This window comes from Littorina saxatilis, linkage group LG15, assembly GCF_037325665.1.
Source record: "Littorina saxatilis isolate snail1 linkage group LG15, US_GU_Lsax_2.0, whole genome shotgun sequence".
Classification (NCBI taxonomy): domain Eukaryota; kingdom Metazoa; phylum Mollusca; class Gastropoda; order Littorinimorpha; family Littorinidae; genus Littorina; species Littorina saxatilis.
In genome coordinates, this window is record NC_090259.1 from 7,227,314 (window position 1) to 7,250,559 (window position 23,246).

Genomic DNA, 23,246 nt, shown 5'->3' on the forward strand with positions numbered 1-23,246 from the left:
TGGAGCCTGTAAATGTGCAACGAATTGTTCAAACAGGAGGTGCTCCTGCCTGCGAGGGGGGCAAATCTGCAAATCTGCAGTCTGAACATGCAAGCAGAGAGAGTGAGTGATCTTCTTCAGCGTTCGATGGTTGTGTCCCTTTAATCTTAGGTCTGCTGATTATTATTATTAAATATCTCTACAGCTTTGTAATGCTATTCGAGATCGGTTGGGTATAATTGTGTAATATCTCATCAGCTTTGTAATGCTATTCTAGACCAGTTGGTTATTATTGTTTAATAGTTAGTTAGCAGTTGCTTTTCGGGTCCAGCGGACCATAATAGGCCAAATCAGGACCCCCAATTGTTTAATATCTCTTCAGCATATTAATGCTATGCGAGACCGGTTGGTTAATATTTTTTAATATCTCTTCAGCATATTAATGCTATGCGAGACCGTTTGGTTATTATTTAATAATTTGTTTGCTTAACGCCCAGCCGACCACGAAGGGCCATATCAGGGCGGTGCTGTTTTGACATTTTACGTGCGCCACACACAAGACAGAAGTTGCAGCACAGGCTTCATGTCTCACCCAGTCACAATATTCTGACACCGGACCAACCAGTCCTAGCACAAACCCCATAATGCCAGACGCCAGGCGGAGCAGCCACTAGATTGCCAATTTTAAAGTCTTAGGTATGACCCGGCCGGGGTTCGAACCCACGACCTCCCGATCACGGGGCGGACGCCTTACCACAAGGCCAACCGTGCCGGTTACACGAATTTTCTTTCTTTTTTTTTCATTGTCGTTGCCAGTCGCATTTACCCGTCTCACCCGCCGCCTGGCTCCACCACGATACGGGGTACGGGGACCACCAGTTGCTTGGCTTGGGCCCCTTTGAGGCACAGGGCCCGGCACTCTTCCACCCCGGCGGGTCTCCAACGGTAGAGCACCACATCGTGAAATTCCGTTGTCTGTCATATGAGCGTTGGTGCGTTGAGCTGTCGTTATGCGCCATACATGGCCCAGCTCATCCGGCTTCAGTGTGTTTTTATATCGGAGTGATCCTTCTCCTAGACTGGTGGCTTTACAGGGCTGTCGAGTCCAGTCTACCCGGCTATTTGGCCATAGCTGGCTGGTTTGTTTATCTGAGGTGACCTTCCCCAGGGCTGGAACTTAAAATGCGGCTCTTGTTCGCATGATGCTCCCGTCATTGGACACCTGGGGTATTTCTTGAGTAACAGTGCCACCTGTTACCCCGCCCCATCCTGTTGGAAGCACCGCCAGTTGGTCCGCGACTGCTTATTCGTCCTGGCAAGCCTGGCTTATTTCGCAGCAAACCTCCATATCTGAAGGCCATCACACTATCCGCCACCTGTGAACGCGCCTGGTTGGGGGTGGTCGCCCCTACTGTCCCAGGGGTAACACGAATGATAAAGAGAGTGGTGGTTTCTGTCAATCTTTCGCTTGAACATGTCAAAACCCGGTGTCAAACCGCAAGAAAAAGTATGTAGATACTTTAAATTCTGTATCCAGAAAGCGATATGAATCGAAATTGAGCACGATTGGCGGCCTAGATCCGTATGAAAATGGTCAGTGGAGTTTGTTTGTTTGCTTAACGCCCAGCCGACCACGAAGGGCCATATCAGGGCGGTGCTGCTTTGACATATAACGTGCGCCACACACAAGACAGAAGTCGCAGCACAGGCTTCATGTCTCACTCAGTCACATTATTCTGACACCGGACCAACCAGTCCTAGCACTAACCCCATAATGCCAGACGCCAGGCGGAGCAGCCACTAGATTGCCAATTTTAAAGTCCACAAGGCCAACCGTGCCGGTTACACGAATGATAAAGAGAGTGGTGGTTTCTGTCAATCTTTCGCTTGAACATGTCAAAACCCGGTGTCTTTCTTTCTTTCTTTATTTGGTGTTTAACGTTGTTTTCAACCACGAAGGTTATATCCCAGTCCACCCCACCGCCTTATGTACCCCAGTCCACCCCAACACCTGATGTGCCCCAGTCCACCCCAACACCTGATGTGTCCCAGTCCACCCCAACACCTGATGTGCCCCAGTCCACCCCAACACCTGATGTGCCCCAGTCCACCCCAACACCTGATGTGCCCCAGTCCACCCCAACACCTGATGTGCCCCAGTCCACCCCAACACCTGATGTGCCCCAGTCCACCCCAACACCTGATGCGCCCCAGTCCACCCCAACACCTGATGCGCCCCAGTCCACCCCAACACCTGATGTGCCCCAGTCCACCCCAACACCTGATGCGCCCCAGTCCACCCCAACACCTGATGTGTCCCTGTCCACCCCAACACCCGATGTGTCCCAGTCCACCTCAAATGCAGTATCGGCCTCCTCTCAAGCCCAACCAATGTCTCGGGTTGAAAAGGACAGACACAGGGACTTTCAGGAACTGCAACGTAAGTTGCAAGCTGCACATTCTTTTGAAGAGTTTCTGAAAGTGGCCACTGAGAGCACAACCGTTCTGCAAAAGCATTCACTGTCTGTGAAAACAGGCATGAGCGCTCAGCAGTTTAAAACAGACAAGACAGCTACTTTACTCTACCCATCTGATGGACCGAAGGAATTCACACCAATCAAGGTGTACGGGGATGGCAACTGCCTTCCCCGCAGTGCATCAGTCCTAGCATTTGGCCACGAAGATAACCATGTGGAAATGAGGGTTAGAATTGCTGTGGAAATGGCTCTCTATAGACAGTTTTATCTCTCCAACACCATGTCCCATGTGGTGGCTAACCTACCGAAGAAGTCGGCCATGTATTCAGAAAACTATGTTGGCCAAGTTCTTACTCCCCATGTTGTACAAGAGATGTTCCACACCGAAGTTATGGAAAGCGTCACATCTGGCAAGTATATGGGCATCATGCAGCTGTATGCCGTTGCCACACTGCTTCAGATGAGGATTGAATCGGTTTATCCAGAAGGGGTTGGCCACAACGTGCGGGGGGACATGCATCACTGTGTCCACCCAGTGCGAGGCAACGCAACATGTGAAGCAGCCTACTACGGGGTGATGTGGACCCATACCAGAGGGTGGCATGGGCCAACAGCAGACTGGGGCCAAACCACTTTGTTGTGTGTGTTCCTCCGTGTATCCTTTTTATAAAACAATTGTTTTAAATGTAAAACAAAATTGAAGTTGTATTCAGTTTACTCTTAATACTAAGTAATATGAGAGAAGACAGTAATAATTGAAACAATTGCTTGTCTTTTGTTAATTAATATGTTATGCCCTCGCAGAGTGAGCACACATAATATATATATATATATATATATATATGTTATAGCCCAAGTGGAGAATTCTTCGTTCTAATCTCCTGTTATATTTTCACTATCCCTACACTGCCTGAGATCACATTTGGCCATGTTGAAAACCCCAGAAGAACCCTCGCTATAGATTACAATGAAATTTTGAGCCGATGAAGACACATTTTCTAACTAAGACATTACGGGGTTTCAGCGTGACTTTTTATGTCGAGAAGAAAATCTTGTATCAAAACAAAGTTTTTCAAAATTTGGGTCCGAATCGGAGTATCACCGTCCCGAAATCTGACAACAAAAAAAGCAAAATGAAGAGGAGGGGGGGAAAAAACACAATCCAAGCGGAAAAACACCATCATCAAAGTTATTACACGGTCAAATCTGACTTAAAAAAAAAAAACAAGAGAAGGAAAAAACCACCAACCCAACAAAGTCGAAGACGGGTAGACACACATCACAAGCTTCCACAACAAAACAAAAAAAAGAAGATATAGACTTCTACGAAATAGAAGCTGAAATAATATGCACACACACACACACACACGACCGCCTCAATAACGAGTCCGGGAAGGTTATTCGTAGTAACACGTCACCTTTCTTTTTTCTCGAACAACTCTCGGTCAGGCTACTATACTACTACTACTACTACTACTACTACTACTACTACTACATCTCAATATCATGGATGTTTTTTGGAGTTGTTTTTCATACGAACACGATTGAGCGAAAGTTTGTTATCCTCATTTCTAAAAGGACAATGTAATGTAAAAGAAAGCCAGCCGGGACAGTGGTCACACGCGCCTTCCTTCACTAACCAGGCAGAAGAAATGAATGTTGTTATTATTTTAGAATTGTAAGGTGTGGATGAGAGTAAATTTCCTTTATTTTTAAAATGTGATGGTGTATCACAAGCATTATTATTGTGGTTTGGAGATGCTTACACATGATATAGTCACACAGAACACTTTACAATATAAGAAAAAACAACATAAAAGCAAACTCTCACTGCCACGCGTCACACATCCGTACAATGATATTAACTATAACTCAAATAGTTGATATGACAAAGTTTTATTTTTTTTTAAACGAACATAATGCACAAAACATATTGCCTGGTGCGTGTGTGTTTATATGTATGTATAGCATGTTTTTGTGTGTGCTGATATGTCTCGCGCGTTGTGGTGCGTATCGTCATGGCTGTTCCGCGGCTGTGCCGTTGAGTTAGTGTGTGAATGTATATGGTGCATGAGTAGGTAGGAGTGGTGATGCCGTTGTGGTGTGTTTTGTTGTGGCGTGGGTGTCTTGGCGATCGGTCACCACCGTGGTGGGCCGTGTACCGCAACGAACACACACGAACCGAAAGTACACACACATATAACTGACATCACACAGGCGGTTTAGACTAGAGAGAAAATAACATTTCAAAGACGAGAAAGGAGCTTAAAGCATGGGATACTGTAACACACACAATTCAGGAAAACAATTTAAGAATTTACTTTGAGAGTAATCACAACAAAATATATTCAGATTCTATTTTCCTATCCTATCGTCATACACCTTGGCTAATTTAGGCACAGGTCTTATACTTCTTCAAGTGGTCAGGACAGAGAGAGAGAGAGAGAGAGAGCAATAATTCACGCAATCCTTTCTCCGAGTCTAGCCTATTCGTTGGCCGTCTATTCTGTGACCTTCGGTTTTCTTGTACACGTTTCCATTGGTTATTCAACATCGGGTGACTATTTCCTTTCTAATTTTTACCACAAACAATAATCATTGTGAAAGCTTGCAAATGGTCAAACGCGTGCCAGCCTATCGCATAATAATACAAAAAACCCGTACATCACGTTCCTTTTAAGTCCTTATCATGATCAAACTGTGACGGGTTCTAAAACAACCGTGACTTTTGACATTATTGTCTTTTCTGCTAGTACATTATCATTTGAATCTTGAAAACCTATAGCTTTCATTTACTCGGCTGTATTCCTCAATCTCACTATACAACTCGTTATCGTTAAATTCAATATTTACAATTAACATTAAATCCATTTTAAATCCTAATTTTCACCGTTGAAAGGTATGACAACAATCAACAGTGTGAGATAAAAGAAATCCTCAAATTGCTTAGGATACAGGCACCCCATGAAAGCAGGCACGCACAGAGGCACACATGCTTTTACAGATACTTTGCAAAAATATCAATTGAAAACCTGCATCTCGTAATTTCGTATTGCATGCTTCACTATCTGTTAGATGGTAAACCCTACGTCTGATAAAGACCCCCCCCTTTGAGTTTTAAGGGGGGGGGGGTGTCATTTGGTGTGTGTGTGTTTGTTTGTAGTATATACCCGCCATGTTGAAAACCCCAGAAGAACCCTCGCTATAGATTACAATGAAATTTTGAGCCGATGAAGACACATTTTCTAACTAAGACATTACGGGGTTTCAGCGTGACTTTTTATGTCGAGAAGAAAATCTTGTATCAAAACAAAGTTTTTCAAAATTTGGGTCCGAATCGGAGTGGGGGTTATTTTGTTTAAGTGTATTTATAACAGCAAACAATAACAAACAATAACACACAATAACACACAATAACACATGTAGAAGGATATCCCAGGGCCCCGTTCAAACGACAGTGAAGAATCTTTTCGACTTGTGTAAACCCCTTCCCTCTTTTTTCTCCCTTTCCTTTCCAAGCCGCACGGGACATGTTCCAATTGCTGTAAGAATCGTTCCTGCTAATTCTTTCCCCCCTCATAAACAAGTTATATGCTTGCACGTTCACCTTTTAAAAGCGGAAACATATCTCCCACTTTGGGGCCTCATATCATCTTCCAGAAACTAATATTCGATGAAATCAGAAATAATGAACGGGAAACATATTCTGTTTTTATCAGCATTCATTGTGCAATTTTAGTGCGGTAATGCATTCATCAGAGAATGAAAGATTGCCCGTTCTTCATTTTTAGTGATGGTAACACTTTCCGAAAAGGCATCAACACTACGGGTGCGTGCCGCAAGGGAAACAGAATGATAATATTTTTAGCTCCTACGACTAAACTTTTGTTGTTTAGTTTTGTACATCTCACAACTTCTGGCTCGGAATTGTTAGCATTCATTGTGCAATTTTAGTGCGGCAATGCATTAATCAGAGAACGAGAGATTGCCCGTTCTTCATTTTTAGTGATGGGAACACTTTCCGAAAACTTGTATCAACACTACTGCCCGGGCCGGCGTGCCGCAAGTGAAAAACAGCATGATAATATTTCCAGTTCCTTTTCCACACCGTCAACAGAAACGTATATGTTCTCTCAGAGACTGAGTTGAGAGTGAGTGAGCCGAGAGAGACTGAGAAAACTTGTATCAACACTACTACCCGGGCCGGCGTGCCGCAAGGGAAAAACAGCATAATAATATTTCCAGTTCCCTTTTCCACACCGTCAACAGAAACGTATGTTCTCTCAGAGACTCGGAGTTGAGAGTGAGCAGTGAGCCGAGAGAGAGACTGGGAGTAATCGATATGTTTTTCCCCTGGGGCATCACAGGTGTGCTGTTTTGTGAAGGAAGCTGCGAGAACTTGCAGGGTCAACGACCGCCGGGGGTTCAAGGACAAGGAGAAGGAATTCGCGGCATCATGCCGCCGCGCTGTACAGAAACTGCACTGCTAATTCTTTCCCCCTTAAACAAGTTATATGCTTGCCGCACGTTCACCTTTTAAAAGCGGAAACATATCTCCCACTTTGGGGCCTCACATCATCTTCCAGAAACTAATATTCGATCAAATCAGAAATAATGAACGGGAAACATATTCTGTTTTTATCAACGCTGCTACTGCTGTGTGATAATATTTCCAGTTCTTTAGAGAGAGAGAGAGAGAGAGAGAGAGAGAGAGAGAGAGAGAGAGAGAGAGAGAGAGAGAGAGAGAGAGAGAGAGAGAGAGAGAGAGAGAGAGAGAGAATGATAATATTTCCAGCTCCTATACGACTAAAACTTTCGTTGTTTAGTTGTGTACATCTTTACAACTTCTTCTGGCTCGGAATTGTTAGCATTCATTGTGCAATTTTAGTGCGACAATGCGTTCATCAGAGAATGAGAGATTGCCCGTTCTTCATTTTTAGTGATGGTAACACTTTCCGAAAACTTGTATCAACACTACTACCCGGGCCGGCGTGCCACAAGGGAAAAACAGCATAATAATATTTCCAGTTCCCTTTTCCACACCGTCAACAGAAACGTATGTTCTCTCAGAGACTCGGAGTTGAGAGTGAGCAGTGAGCCGAGAGAGAGACTGGGAGTAATCGATATCTTTTTCCCTGGGGCATCACAGGTGTGCTGTTCCGTGTGCATTAAGGGTTGTGTTGGGTCGGGTTTTATCTCACCATTTGTGGCTTTGCTCTTTGTCTCTGTTAATGGGGTCCAACTCGCTTCGTTTCTGTACAAAGTCCCTAAATTGGTCGTTTGATTCTTCTTTTGCCTTTTGTTCTTATTTTGTCTTTTTATTCTTATCGCTTTTTGTTCTTTTTGTTTGTCTTATTATTATACTGGGACTTATTTTTCCACTCCGGTCGTTGGGAGATGTTGTCAGTCTGACGTCCACCAGTCAACCCCACCCTCTCCCGTGGTTATCTGCTTGATATATTAAAATGATTAATGTTGAGGTAAGATCGAGGAGTCCTGTGATTGGTTGATTTGTGTTTTTGGTTATGATTGGTCGGTCGGTTTTCTCTCGGGCGTTTTGATTGGTTGGAACCGAAGCACTGATCATTATTCCTACGAGAAAAAAAAGTCCGCATTAGCACTATTTTGATTGGCTGCTAAAAATAATAATCATGATATTCCTCCGCGCAGAGAGATATATCGTTTACAAAAAAAAAAAAAAAAAAAAGAAGTTCTCATTTTGATCACATTACTTTCTTTTTAGCATTGTGCTCAGTAAAAGTCACTAACAACCACCAAACACTAAGACTTTATTTCACACCATCAACACAAAGATAAAATCGCAATCAATAAACTGGCGTACACAGGGCCCGCGCGCCTGTAAGGGGAGAAAATCTCTGACAGGCGGAGAAGGAAGCTGCGAGAACTCTGCAGGGTCAACGACCGCCCGCGGGGGTTCAAGGACAAGGAGAAGGAATTCGCGGCATCATGCCGCCGCGCTGTACAGAAACTGCTGCACTTATACAGTTCATAAGCCGTCTTTTCTCCCACCAAAAAGGAAAATTCGTATGAAAGAATATTTTCCCCCTTTCTTTTCAGATCAACAGACACGATGCTCAGTTAACGTTGTGCGAGAGAGAATAGCCGCAAACATTCGTACCACCAAAGCAAACCGAAAAACAAAAGCACAACAGATGAGATGTTTAAACTTAATGCTTTTAGCCACGGGTTTGAGTTTAAAAAAAAAAAGTCACTACAAACACATAACACTAAGACTTTTTGTTGTTACAATTCTTTCGGAAGCGAGTTTTGGGACTATAAAAAAAAAAGTAGTTCTCATTTGGCCAGAATCCTATATTTTATAAGTACTTTTTTTTTAGCAAAGTGCTCAAAAGTCACTAACACCACCACCTCCACTACTAACACAAAGACTCATTGTTGAAATTCTTTCGGAAGCGAGTTTTGGGGCCAAATAAACAGAAGTTCTCTTTTGTCAGAAGCATATATCCTTGCACAGCACTTTTTTGTGTGTGGATCATCGTACTTAAATGTCCTGACATAATATCAACGCAGAAATGACGGTGAAAGGTTCCCCCTTTCTTTCTTTCTTCTCAATTCTGAATTTTCTTTTTTCTTTGTGGGTAATTTCGTTTCAAATTGTGTGAAGTTTTTGTTTGTTTCCTTCCTTGTCATTCTTGGAGTGTGTGTTTGATTTCGAGTCTAAAAATAAAGAATAAACAGAAGTTCTCTTTTGTCAGAAGCATATATCCTTGCACAGCACTTTTTTTTTGTGTGGATCATCGTACTTAAATGTCCTGACAGAGAGCGAGTGAGAGAGAGAAACTGGAAGTAAAGGATTTCTTTTTTGGGTGCCGCATCACAGGTGTGCTGTTTCGTGTGCATTAAGTTTTGTGCTGGGTCGATATTTATCTCACCATGTGTGGCTTTGAGTTGAGAGCGAGTGAGAGAGAGAAACTGGAAGTAAAGGATTTCTTTTTTGGGTGCCGCATCACAGGTGTGCTGTTTCGTGTGCATTAAGTTTTGTGCTGGGTCGATATGGATCATCGTACTTAAATGTCCTGACATAATATCAACGCAGAAATGACGGTGAAAGGTTCCCCGTTTTTCTTTCTTTCTTCTCAATTCTGAATTCTTTGGGTAATTCCGTTTCAAATTGTGTGAAGTTTGTTTGTTTCCTTCCTTGTCATTCTTGGAGTGTGTGTTTGATTTCGAGTCTAGACTTTTTTGATTGAGATGACTGATATAATTATGTGGGTAATTGTAGTGAGCGGCGACGAAAAGTTACTCTCTCCCCCAGTATACATTAGTAATGCCCAGACACAACTTCGACACAGAAAGGACGGTGAAAGGTTCCCCGTTTCTTTCTTTCTTCTCAATTCTGAATTCTTTGGGTAATTCCGTTTCAAATTGTGTGAAGTTTGTTTGTTTCCTTCCTTGTCATTCTTGGAGTGTGTGTTTGATTTCGAGTCTAGAAATAAAGTTGTACATTATAATTTATGATGGGAGTGAGAGTATAGTTGTTCTTCGTCTTCTTCTTCTTAAAACTTTTTTGATTGAGATGACTGATATATGTGGGTAATTGTAGTGAGCGGCGACGAAAAGTTACTCTCTCCCCCAGTATACATTAGTAATGCCCAGACACAACTTCGACACAGAAATGACGGTGAAAGGTTCCCCGTTTTTCTTTCTTTCTTCTCAATTCTGAATTCTTTGGGTAATTCCGTTTCAAATTGTGTGAAGTTTGTTTGTTTCCTTCCTTGTCATTCTTGGAGTGTGTGTTTGATTTCGAGTCTAAAAATAAAGTTGTACATTATAATTTATGGGAGTGAGAGTATAGTTGTTCTTCGTCTTCTTCTTCTTAAAACTTTTTTGATTGAGATGACTGATATATGTGGGTAATTGTAGTGAGCGGCGACGAAAAGTTACTCTCTCCCCCAGTATACATTAGTAATGCCCAGACACAACTTCGACGCAGAAATGACGGTGAAAGGTTCCCCGTTTTTCTTTCTTTCTTCTCAATTCTGAATTCTTTGGGTAATTCCGTTTCAAATTGTGTGAAGTTTGTTTGTTTCCTTCCTTGTCATTCTTGGAGTGTGTGTTTGATTTCGAGTCTAAAAATAAAGTTGTACATTATAATTTATGATGGGAGTGAGAGTATAGTTGTTCTTCGTCTTCTTCTTCTTAAAACTTTTTTGATTGAGATGACTGATATATGTGGGTAATTGTAGTGAGCGGCGACGAAAAGTTACTCTCTCCCCCAGTATACATTAGTAATGACCAGACACAACTTCGACACAGAAATGACGGTGAAAGGTTCCCCGTTTCTTTCTTTTTTCTCAATTCTGAATTCTTTGGGTAATTCCGTTTTAAATTGTGTGAAGTTTGTTTGTTTCCTTCCTTGTCATTCTTGGAGTGTGTGTTTGATTTCGAGTCTAAAAATAAAGTTGAACATTATAATTTATAATGCATTCATCAGAGAACGAGAGATTGCCCGTTCTTCATTTTTAGTGATGGGAACACTTTTCGAAAAGGTATCAACACTACTACCCGGTGCGTGCCACAAGGGAAACAGAATAATCCAGCTCCTGTTGTTTAGTTTTCAGTGTACATCACATCTTTTGGCTCGGAATTGTTACCATTCATTGTGCAATTTTAGTGGCAATGCATTCATCAGAGAACGAGAGATTGCCCGTTCTTCATTTTTAGTGATGGGAACACTTTTCGAAAAGGTATCAACACTACTACTACCCGGGCCGCGTGTCACAAGGGAAAAACACCATGATAATATTTCCAGTTCCTTTTTCCACACCAACAGAAACGTATGTTCTCAACAATAAATGTTTCTGTTCATAATTGATTAAAATCCTAAAAACACAGTCCTAAACAATACATAATTACCAGATTGAATAAAAGCACACAAATTAAATGCTGTCAAAGCAGACGAGTTGTATCCCTACACAAGACAGACATTTTCTGGGGCTAGGGGAAGACAATAAGACTGGAGTTATCCCCCAGCATAGAAGTCTAAAGACTAACCATACTAACAACGGACAGTGCAGGGGAGATAACAAAAATGGTGATTTAAAAGACTCTCTCTTTGTGAAGTGAGTGTGTATGTGTGCGTGTGTTTGTGTGTGTGCGTGTGTTTGTGTGTGTGCGTGTGTTTGTGAGTGTGCGTGTGTTTGTGAGTGTGCGTGTGTTTGTGAGTGTGCGTGTGTTTGTGTGTTTGTGAGTGTGTTTGTGTGTGTGAGTGTGTGGTGTTACAGGTCGCCAAATCCACAAGATATATACGGCACAATAGCGAAATACATAAACACACACACACACACGCACACAAACGACTAAATAAACACGGCACAATAAGAGAGAGAGAGAGAGAGAAAGAGAGAGAGTGAGACTAAGAGTGAGTGACTGAGTGACTGAGTGAGACTGAGTGAGAGTGAGTGAGAGAGAGACTGAGAGAGAAAGTGAGAGTGAGTGAGAGAGAGAGAGTGACCATACAACGGGAAGTAACCTACAACCGTATATTTCCTGCGATATATTGTATGTTATGATATTTTGCAATGATGTTTAGCCATAGTTCTTTATACGCGTAGGTGTGCGAGAATATGTAAGCGCAGAGCTTTAAAGATGTTCATGTTATATAGTGCTATATGTTTTATGTAAAATCAATGTCTTGTTTGTATTACTGTTATGTACCACCCCTGAATTTCTCTATGAGATAATAAAGTATTCTTCTTATTCTTCTTATTCTTAAACAGAGCAAGATTTTCCGACAACGGTTGTAGAACTTGGCATCTTTCTGACAGAGACAACACAGAATCACGATGATGTTAAAAAAAAAAAAAAATTCATTCAACAATTCATAAAAAATTATATTTTTTTTATTTCATATCAAAACCACATGGACGATAACAGGCACCACCCATTTGTTACATACATGTGTTTTTTACTCATATGGTCTGGAGTTTTCAACTTGGACTACAACATATGTTTCAATCAGATCTACTTCAGTAAATATCTGAAAACTCTGAAGCAATACGAACAACTCATCCGTGAAAATCTCACCATACTCTTCCGCTTCCCGATTGTTTGGATACAACAGAGGTTGAAAATCGATCAATCGTTCCACTCCACGATTGGTATGGAATCTTTTTCAACCTTCTCGGTCAGGTTTAACTCAACCGTGACTTTTTGCCCGAAGTAGTAGCCACAGAGATTGCGTTGGATGATGAGGTAGGATTTCTCGCCTGCTGAACGAATTCTTCCTCATCACCCAAACCACCTCTAAAAAGTAACGGCCGCGAAGTTTATCTCACTAGTACAGACCTCGGGGCTGATACTACATACTTTTGAACCAATCGTTGCACGGGATCTGCTGTAGTCTGTGATAGCGAGCCCTATAGTCGTTCGTGCCGTCCTACCGCAATTAACTCATTCATGCTTCTTCCGTCTTTTTCTCAGTTCTCGCTATCAATTCGTTGTCGTTTTTACGCGTAGGACATGACGTGTCATCATCATCAACAGCAACAGAATCGGTTATTGACACGTTTTTCAAGTATTTCAATCAGGCTCAAGTTCCTTGTTTTGTAAATTTGCCGTGCATCAAAAGTTTGTTCATCATTTTTCCTCTCACAATTGTTTGGTTTGCTCTTTGTCGGCTCAACTCGCTCCGTTTTGTTGACTAATTGTTCCTGCTCGCCCCCCCTTTTTTTTTTTTCTCTCCCACCACAGAAACACATCCTGGCTTATTGATGCTGCTGCGTCCGGTGCCACAGAGGGAATGAATCACGACCTGCTCTTTTTTTCCGTTTTATTGTCTAGTCGTAGTATGACTCAACTGTTGTTTTGTGTATATTGCAACTTTTGGCTGAAAAGGACTTTCTTTCGTGTGCATCCACGTTTTGTTTTTGTCATTTTTCATCTCCACAAGTTTTATCTCAAGTTCCTTGTTTGTTTTTTGTAAATTTGCTGTGCATCAAAAGTTTGTTCATCATTTTTCCTCTCACAATTGTTTGGTTTGCTCTTTGTCTCTCTTAAGGGGCTGAACTCGCTTCGTTTTGTTTGACTCCTTGTTCCAACAAACTAAATTGTGCTCTCCCTTTCCAAGCTGCAACTAATTTTGGCATGTTCTCTCGCTATAAGAATCGTTCCTGCTCTTCTTTTTTTCTCTCTCTCACCACAGAAACACATTCTGGTTTATTTTCAACGCTGCGTGCTGCGTGCTACAGAGGGAATGAACCATTTCGTTTTGTTTCTTTCTTTTTATTAAACTCTCGCTCTAAGAATTGGCTTTCTTTCGTGTGCATCAACGTTTTGTTTTTGTCATTTTTCATCTCACAACTTTTAGCTCATCATTTTTCCTCTCACAATTGTTTGTTTTGCTCTTTGTCTGTGTTAAGGGAGCTGCTGCTGGTGGTGCTGCGTGCCACAGAGGGAATGAATCATTTCGTTTTGTTTATTTCTTTTTATTAAACTCTCGCTCTAAGAATTGTTCCTGCTCTTCCCTTTTCACTACACTAACAACACAATGACTTTTTGTTTTGAAATTCTGTGAAGCGAGTTGTCCAAATAAAAAGAAGTTCTTCTTTTTGTCAGAATAATATATGTCCATATCGTGATACAACACTGTTTTTAGCAGCACGCTAAAAAGTCACCACACAAGACATCGGCACAGAAAAAGAACGGGGAAATTCTGATTTTTTTTTTTCATTTCTTTAATTTTGTTTCAAATTGTGTGAGGTTTTTTTCCCTTGTCATTCTTGTTTGTGGGTTTGATTTCGAGTCTAAAATAAAGTTGTACATTATAATTTCTTGAGTGAGGAGTTGCTCTTCATCTCGTTCTTCTTTTTAAAACTTTTGTTTGAGATGGCTGATGGTTGTATCGGGTGAAAAGTTACAAGTATACATTAATGTCCTGACACAAGACATCAACACAGAAATGACGGAAAAAAGGTCCTCCTGATTTCTTATTTCATTTCTTTAATTTTGTTTCAAATTTTTAGGTTTTTCTCCTCAAAAACAGTAAAAGTAAAGGGGTGAGATTCTATAATAGCTGGTGCTCTTGTAAAATTTTACAGAGAAAACGCACGCACGGACTTTTTTCTGGTGTAGTGTTGACAACGCCAAATGGTATTGCAAGGCTGCTGCCGCGAAGCCTGTCAAGCAGGGAATGTATACCGATTTGGATGCCCGATTTCGGATCAAAGTTAAGTTATATGCGCGGCATAAAGAATCTTCTAAAAAATGACGCATGAAAACACTTTGGTCAATTTGTTTAAAAATCCACGCGAACGCAGAGCAGACTCAACCGGCACCATAGAAGGGCGAGCGTCAGACTCACCCGGAACAAAAAAAAAAAAAAAGGGTAGACAACAAACAACACACACAATCATCGTTTGGGTTTTGGAGATGGACGTTGCGTCGTCGCGAGTATTACAGTTCGTTTTGTCCAACGTTTGAGAGTATTTTGCGAAACACTGATTTTGGTGAGGTTTCTTGTAACTTATTAGTAGATGAGTTTCTCCTTTCTGGCGAATAGACTTTGTTCGTTTCAAGTACGCCTTTGTTGTAGGTCACAACGCACAGTCTTCGATCATAGTGAAGTTGCAATACTACAAGCTCGTCAAAGAGATGAATTAATGTAGTCAGTTTCAGAGTAATTTGTTGTAGGGATAAGAACTTTGCTGGAGACCACTTTTGTAAAAACTGAACGACCCGCCGCCGTAGGTTATTACTGTTTAGTCGTTCCCGCTGCCAATAATTACGAAGAAGTTTTTGCTTCATTTTCTCTCCTCCCTTCCCCCTTTTCGGAAAGTGTCATAAATAGCTAGTATGGGGGAGGACTGAGTCAGTCAGTTCTGCTGCCGGGCCTCTTATAATACTGCTGATCATCACGTGGTGTCCTTGTTTCTTGTGTGTTTTTTTTTTTTTTTTTAAATGGAAGGGAATCGGCCGGTGTATTGCCGCTCTCATCATCGCCCGGGATGAGCAGTTAGACCTACACATAACCCAACAACCCTATTTTGAAGTTTTACATTCAGAATTCGGTTATTCTCAAGAACACGTGCTCGCTGCAGCTAGACGCTACCTCCAAAACAACGAAACCATTGACATACAAACGTTAATGTTAGCTGTCGAAGCAACAAACCAAGAAGACAATGCTGCGGACAGCGAGACTCTGCCGCCGTCATCACAGCGAATTTCTACAAATAAAGATGTTTCTACTGCAGAAAATAAAGTCTGCTCTACGACAAACGAGCCACTAATTTCTTCTGATGCCGCCGCACCAAAGTATTTAATGGTCTTGTCAGAAAACAGGCGTCTGAAGCGAGGAGAACTTTGTTGGTGTTGTTTTGAAAAACCCCGATCTCAAACCTTTCTTCCCTGTGGACATTTTCATTACTGTATGGAGTGCGGCAATAACTTTTCATGTTGTCCTTTGTGTGAGAAAACCATTTTGGCGGATGTAAAAACTTTTCTCATATAAACACACACACACACGCGCGCAGAGAGAGAACTGTTGATATCACCGTTATGAGAACTGTGGTTGCCCCCCTTTGACCACATGTACAGCTCGAGAGAGAGGTTACTTTCATTGGATCACGCGGGGTAGAGAATTAGCGGAGAATTAGTTTGTGTTGCTGCTTATACACATAATAAGAAAAATTGTGTGTGTTTTTTTAGCTACTCTTTTTTTTTTAAATCTGTTTGGTGTCCAACGAATATCTATTCTTTACACACACACACACACACACACACAAAGACGAGACATTACTGTTTTTTAAGACTATGTTATAGCCCAAGTGGAGAATTCTTCGTTCTAATCTCCTGTTATATTTTCACTATCCCTACACTGCCTGAGATCACATTTGGCCATGTTGAAAACCCCAGAAGAACCCTCGCTATAGATTACAATGAAATTTTGAGCCGATGAAGACACATTTTCTAACTAAGACATTACGGGGTTTCAGCGTGACTTTTTATGTCGAGAAGAAAATCTTGTATCAAAACAAAGTTTTTCAAAATTTGGGTCCGAATCGGAGTATCACCGTCCCGAAATCTGACAACAAAAAAAGCAAAATGAAGAGGAGGGGGGGAAAAAACACAATCCAAGCGGAAAAACACCATCATCAAAGTTATTACACGGTCAAATCTGACTTAAAAAAAAAAAACAAGAGAAGGAAAAAACCACCAACCCAACAAAGTCGAAGACGGGTAGACACACATCACAAGCTTCCACAACAAAACAAAAAAAAGAAGATATAGACTTCTACGAAATAGAAGCTGAAATAATATGCACACACACACACACACACGACCGCCTCAATAACGAGTCCGGGAAGGTTATTCGTAGTAACACGTCACCTTTCTTTTTTCTCGAACAACTCTCGGTCAGGCTACTATACTACTACTACTACTACTACTACTACTACTACTACTACATCTCAATATCATGGATGTTTTTTGGAGTTGTTTTTCATACGAACACGATTGAGCGAAAGTTTGTTATCCTCATTTCTAAAAGGACAATGTAATGTAAAAGAAAGCCAGCCGGGACAGTGGTCACACGCGCCTTCCTTCACTAACCAGGCAGAAGAAATGAATGTTGTTATTATTTTAGAATTGTAAGGTGTGGATGAGAGTAAATTTCCTTTATTTTTAAAATGTGATGGTGTATCACAAGCATTATTATTGTGGTTTGGAGATGCTTACACATGATATAGTCACACAGAACACTTTACAATATAAGAAAAAACAACATAAAAGCAAACTCTCACTGCCACGCGTCACACATCCGTACAATGATATTAACTATAACTCAAATAGTTGATATGACAAAGTTTTATTTTTTTTTAAACGAACATAATGCACAAAACATATTGCCTGGTGCGTGTGTGTTTATATGTATGTATAGCATGTTTTTGTGTGTGCTGATATGTCTCGCGCGTTGTGGTGCGTATCGTCATGGCTGTTCCGCGGCTGTGCCGTTGAGTTAGTGTGTGAATGTATATGGTGCATGAGTAGGTAGGAGTGGTGATGCCGTTGTGGTGTGTTTTGTTGTGGCGTGGGTGTCTTGGCGATCGGTCACCACCGTGGTGGGCCGTGTACCGCAACGAACACACACGAACCGAAAGTACACACACATATAACTGACATCACACAGGCGGTTTAGACTAGAGAGAAAATAACATTTCAAAGACGAGAAAGGAGCTTAAAGCATGGGATACTGTAACACACACAATTCAGGAAAACAATTTAAGAATTTACTTTGAGAGTAATCACAACAAAATATATTCAGATTCTATTTTCCTATCCTATCGTCATACACCTTGGCTAATTTAGGCACAGGTCTTATACTTCTTCAAGTGGTCAGGACAGAGAGAGAGAGAGAGAGAGAGCGATAATTCACGCAATCCTTTCTCCGAGTCTAGCCTATTCGTTGGCCGTCTATTCTGTGACCTTCGGTTTTCTTGTACACGTTTCCATTGGTTATTCAACATCGGGTGACTATTTCCTTTCTAATTTTTACCACAAACAATAATCATTGTGAAAGCTTGCAAATGGTCAAACGCGTGCCAGCCTATCGCATAATAATACAAAAAACCCGTACATCACGTTCCTTTTAAGTCCTTATCATGATCAAACTGTGACGGGTTCTAAAACAACCGTGACTTTTGACATTATTGTCTTTTCTGCTAGTACATTATCATTTGAATCTTGAAAACCTATAGCTTTCATTTACTCGGCTGTATTCCTCAATCTCACTATACAACTCGTTATCGTTAAATTCAATATTTACAATTAACATTAAATCCATTTTAAATCCTAATTTTCACCGTTGAAAGGTATGACAACAATCAACAGTGTGAGATAAAAGAAATCCTCAAATTGCTTAGGATACAGGCACCCCATGAAAGCAGGCACGCACAGAGGCACACATGCTTTTACAGATACTTTGCAAAAATATCAATTGAAAACCTGCATGTCGTAATTTCGTATTGCATGCTTCACTATCTGTTAGATGGTAAACCCTACGTCTGATAAAGACCCCCCCCTTTGAGTTTTAAGGGGGGGGGGGTGTCATTTGGTGTGTGTGTGTTTGTTTGTAGTATATACCCGCCATGTTGAAAACCCCAGAAGAACCCTCGCTATAGATTACAATGAAATTTTGAGCCGATGAAGACACATTTTCTAACTAAGACATTACGGGGTTTCAGCGTGACTTTTTATGTCGAGAAGAAAATCTTGTATCAAAACAAAGTTTTTCAAAATTTGGGTCCGAATCGGAGTGGGGGTTATTTTGTTTAAGTGTATTTATAACAGCAAACAATAACAAACAATAACACACAATAACACACAATAACACATGTAGAAGGATATCCCAGGGCCCCGTTCAAACGACAGTGAAGAATCTTTTCGACTTGTGTAAACCCCTTCCCTCTTTTTTCTCCCTTTCCTTTCCAAGCCGCACGGGACATGTTCCAATTGCTGTAAGAATCGTTCCTGCTAATTCTTTCCCCCCTCATAAACAAGTTATATGCTTGCACGTTCACCTTTTAAAAGCGGAAACATATCTCCCACTTTGGGGCCTCATATCATCTTCCAGAAACTAATATTCGATGAAATCAGAAATAATGAACGGGAAACATATTCTGTTTTTATCAGCATTCATTGTGCAATTTTAGTGCGGTAATGCATTCATCAGAGAATGAAAGATTGCCCGTTCTTCATTTTTAGTGATGGTAACACTTTCCGAAAAGGCATCAACACTACGGGTGCGTGCCGCAAGGGAAACAGAATGATAATATTTTTAGCTCCTACGACTAAACTTTTGTTGTTTAGTTTTGTACATCTCACAACTTCTGGCTCGGAATTGTTAGCATTCATTGTGCAATTTTAGTGCGGCAATGCATTAATCAGAGAACGAGAGATTGCCCGTTCTTCATTTTTAGTGATGGGAACACTTTCCGAAAACTTGTATCAACACTACTGCCCGGGCCGGCGTGCCGCAAGTGAAAAACAGCATGATAATATTTCCAGTTCCTTTTCCACACCGTCAACAGAAACGTATATGTTCTCTCAGAGACTGAGTTGAGAGTGAGTGAGCCGAGAGAGACTGAGAAAACTTGTATCAACACTACTACCCGGGCCGGCGTGCCGCAAGGGAAAAACAGCATAATAATATTTCCAGTTCCCTTTTCCACACCGTCAACAGAAACGTATGTTCTCTCAGAGACTCGGAGTTGAGATTGAGCAGTGAGCCGAGAGAGAGACTGGGAGTAATCGATATGTTTTTCCCCTGGGGCATCACAGGTGTGCTGTTTTGTGAAGGAAGCTGCGAGAACTTGCAGGGTCAACGACCGCCGGGGGGTTCAAGGACAAGGAGAAGGAATTCGCATCATGCCGCCGCGCTGTACAGAAACTGCACTGCTAATTCTTTCCCCCTTAAACAAGTTATATGCTTGCCGCACGTTCACCTTTTAAAAGCGGAAACATATCTCCCACTTTGGGGCCTCACATCATCTTCCAGAAACTAATATTCGATCAAATCAGAAATAATGAACGGGAAACATATTCTGTTTTTATCAACGCTGCTACTGCTGTGTGATAATATTTCCAGTTCTTTAGAGAGAGAGAGAGAGAGAGAGAGAGAGAGAGAGAGAGAGAGAGAGAGAGAGAGAGAGAGAGAGAGAGAGAGAGAGAGAGAGAGAGAGAGAGAGAGAATGATAATATTTCCAGCTCCTATACGACTAAAACTTTCGTTGTTTAGTTGTGTACATCTTTACAACTTCTTCTGGCTCGGAATTGTTAGCATTCATTGTGCAATTTTAGTGCGACAATGCGTTCATCAGAGAATGAGAGATTGCCCGTTCTTCATTTTTAGTGATGGGAACACTTTCCGAAAACTTGTATCAACACTACTACCCGGGCCGGCGTGCCGCAAGGGAAAAACAGCATAATAATATTTCCAGTTCCCTTTTCCACACCGTCAACAGAAACGTATGTTCTCTCAGAGACTCGGAGTTGAGAGTGAGCAGTGAGCCGAGAGAGAGACTGGGAGTAATCGATATGTTTTCCCCTGGGGCATCACAGGTGTGCTGTTCCGTGTGCATTAAGGGTTGTGTTGGGTCGGGTTTTATCTCACCATTTGTGGCTTTGCTCTTTGTCTCTGTTAATGGGGTCCAACTCGCTTCGTTTCTGTACAAAGTCCCTAAATTGGTCGTTTGATTCTTCTTTTGCCTTTTGTTCTTATTTTGTCTTTTTATTCTTATCGCTTTTTGTTCTTTTTGTTTGTCTTATTATTATACTGGGACTTATTTTTCCACTCCGGTCGTTGGGAGATGTTGTCAGTCTGACGTCCACCAGTCAACCCCACCCTCTCCCGTGGTTATCTGCTTGATATATTAAAATGATTAATGTTGAGGTAAGATCGAGGAGTCCTGTGATTGGTTGATTTGTGTTTTTGGTTATGATTGGTCGGTCGGTTTTCTCTCGGGCGTTTTGATTGGTTGGAACCGAAGCACCGTTCATGATTCCTACGAGAGAAAAAAAGTCCGCATTAGCACTATTTTGATTGGCTGCTAAAAATAATAATCATGATATTCCTCCGCGCAGAGAGATATATCGTTTACAAAAAAAAAAAAAAAAAAAAGAAGTTCTCATTTTGATCACATTACTTTCTTTTTAGCATTGTGCTCAGTAAAAGTCACTAACAACCACCAAACACTAAGACTTTATTTCACACCATCAACACAAAGATAAAATCGCAATCAATAAACTGGCGTACACAGGGCCCGCGCGCCTGTAAGGGGAGAAAATCTCTGACAGGCGGAGAAGGAAGCTGCGAGAACTCTGCAGGGTCAACGACCGCCCGCGGGGGTTCAAGGACAAGGAGAAGGAATTCGCGGCATCATGCCGCCGCGCTGTACAGAAACTGCTGCACTTATACAGTTCATAAGCCGTCTTTTCTCCCACCAAAAAGGAAAATTCGTATGAAAGAATATTTTCCCCCTTTCTTTTCAGATCAACAGACACGATGCTCAGTTAACGTTGTGCGAGAGAGAATAGCCGCAAACATTCGTACCACCAAAGCAAACCGAAAAACAAAAGCACAACAGATGAGATGTTTAAACTTAATGCTTTTAGCCACGGGTTTGAGTTTAAAAAAAAAAAGTCACTACAAACACATAACACTAAGACTTTTTGTTGTTACAATTCTTTCGGAAGCGAGTTTTGGGACTATAAAAAAAAAAGTAGTTCTCATTTGGCCAGAATCCTATATTTTATAAGTACTTTTTTTTTAGCAAAGTGCTCAAAAGTCACTAACACCACCACCTCCACTACTAACACAAAGACTCATTGTTGAAATTCTTTCGGAAGCGAGTTTTGGGGCCAAATAAACAGAAGTTCTCTTTTGTCAGAAGCATATATCCTTGCACAGCACTTTTTTGTGTGTGGATCATCGTACTTAAATGTCCTGACATAATATCAACGCAGAAATGACGGTGAAAGGTTCCCCCTTTCTTTCTTTCTTCTCAATTCTGAATTTTCTTTTTTCTTTGTGGGTAATTTCGTTTCAAATTGTGTGAAGTTTTTGTTTGTTTCCTTCCTTGTCATTCTTGGAGTGTGTGTTTGATTTCGAGTCTAAAAATAAAGAATAAACAGAAGTTCTCTTTTGTCAGAAGCATATATCCTTGCACAGCACTTTTTTTATGTGTGGATCATCGTACTTAAATGTCCTGACAGAGAGCGAGTGAGAGAGAGAAACTGGAAGTAAAGGATTTCTTTTTTGGGTGCCGCATCACAGGTGTGCTGTTTCGTGTGCATTAAGTTTTGTGCTGGGTCGATATTTATCTCACCATGTGTGGCTTTGAGTTGAGAGCGAGTGAGAGAGAGAAACTGGAAGTAAAGGATTTCTTTTTTGGGTGCCGCATCACAGGTGTGCTGTTTCGTGTTCATTAAGTTTTGTGCTGGGTCGATATGGATCATCGTACTTAAATGTCCTGACATAATATCAACGCAGAAATGACGGTGAAAGGTTCCCCGTTTTTCTTTCTTTCTTCTCAATTCTGAATTCTTTGGGTAATTCCGTTTCAAATTGTGTGAAGTTTGTTTGTTTCCTTCCTTGTCATTCTTGGAGTGTGTGTTTGATTTCGAGTCTAGACTTTTTTGATTGAGATGACTGATATAATTATGTGGGTAATTGTAGTGAGCGGCGACGAAAAGTTACTCTCTCCCCCAGTATACATTAGTAATGCCCAGACACAACTTCGACACAGAAAGGACGGTGAAAGGTTCCCCGTTTCTTTCTTTCTTCTCAATTCTGAATTCTTTGGGTAATTCCGTTTCAAATTGTGTGAAGTTTGTTTGTTTCCTTCCTTGTCATTCTTGGAGTGTGTGTTTGATTTCGAGTCTAGAAATAAAGTTGTACATTATAATTTATGATGGGAGTGAGAGTATAGTTGTTCTTCGTCTTCTTCTTCTTAAAACTTTTTTGATTGAGATGACTGATATATGTGGGTAATTGTAGTGAGCGGCGACGAAAAGTTACTCTCTCCCCCAGTATACATTAGTAATGCCCAGACACAACTTCGACACAGAAATGACGGTGAAAGGTTCCCCGTTTTTCTTTCTTTCTTCTCAATTCTGAATTCTTTGGGTAATTCCGTTTCAAATTGTGTGAAGTTTGTTTGTTTCCTTCCTTGTCATTCTTGGAGTGTGTGTTTGATTTCGAGTCTAAAAATAAAGTTGTACATTATAATTTATGGGAGTGAGAGTATAGTTGTT

The 23,246-nt window shown here is 41.2% G+C and overlaps 1 protein-coding gene and 1 long non-coding RNA gene across 2 annotated transcripts in view; both read left to right on the top strand.

Annotated features, from left to right (window-relative positions):
• LOC138948397 (uncharacterized) overlaps window positions 1–23,246 on the top strand; it is a 319,572-nt gene that overhangs the window by 139,062 nt on the left and 157,264 nt on the right. The window lies entirely within an intron of this gene.
• Window positions 1,805–23,246, top strand: part of LOC138948394 (uncharacterized) — a 290,382-nt gene continuing 268,940 nt past the window's right edge. The window contains exon 1 of the mRNA XM_070319928.1: window positions 1,805–3,111. Coding sequence (XP_070176029.1) covers window positions 1,873–3,111 — 1,239 coding nt within the window. The 5' untranslated portion in view covers window positions 1,805–1,872. The remainder of the gene's footprint in view (window positions 3,112–23,246) is intronic.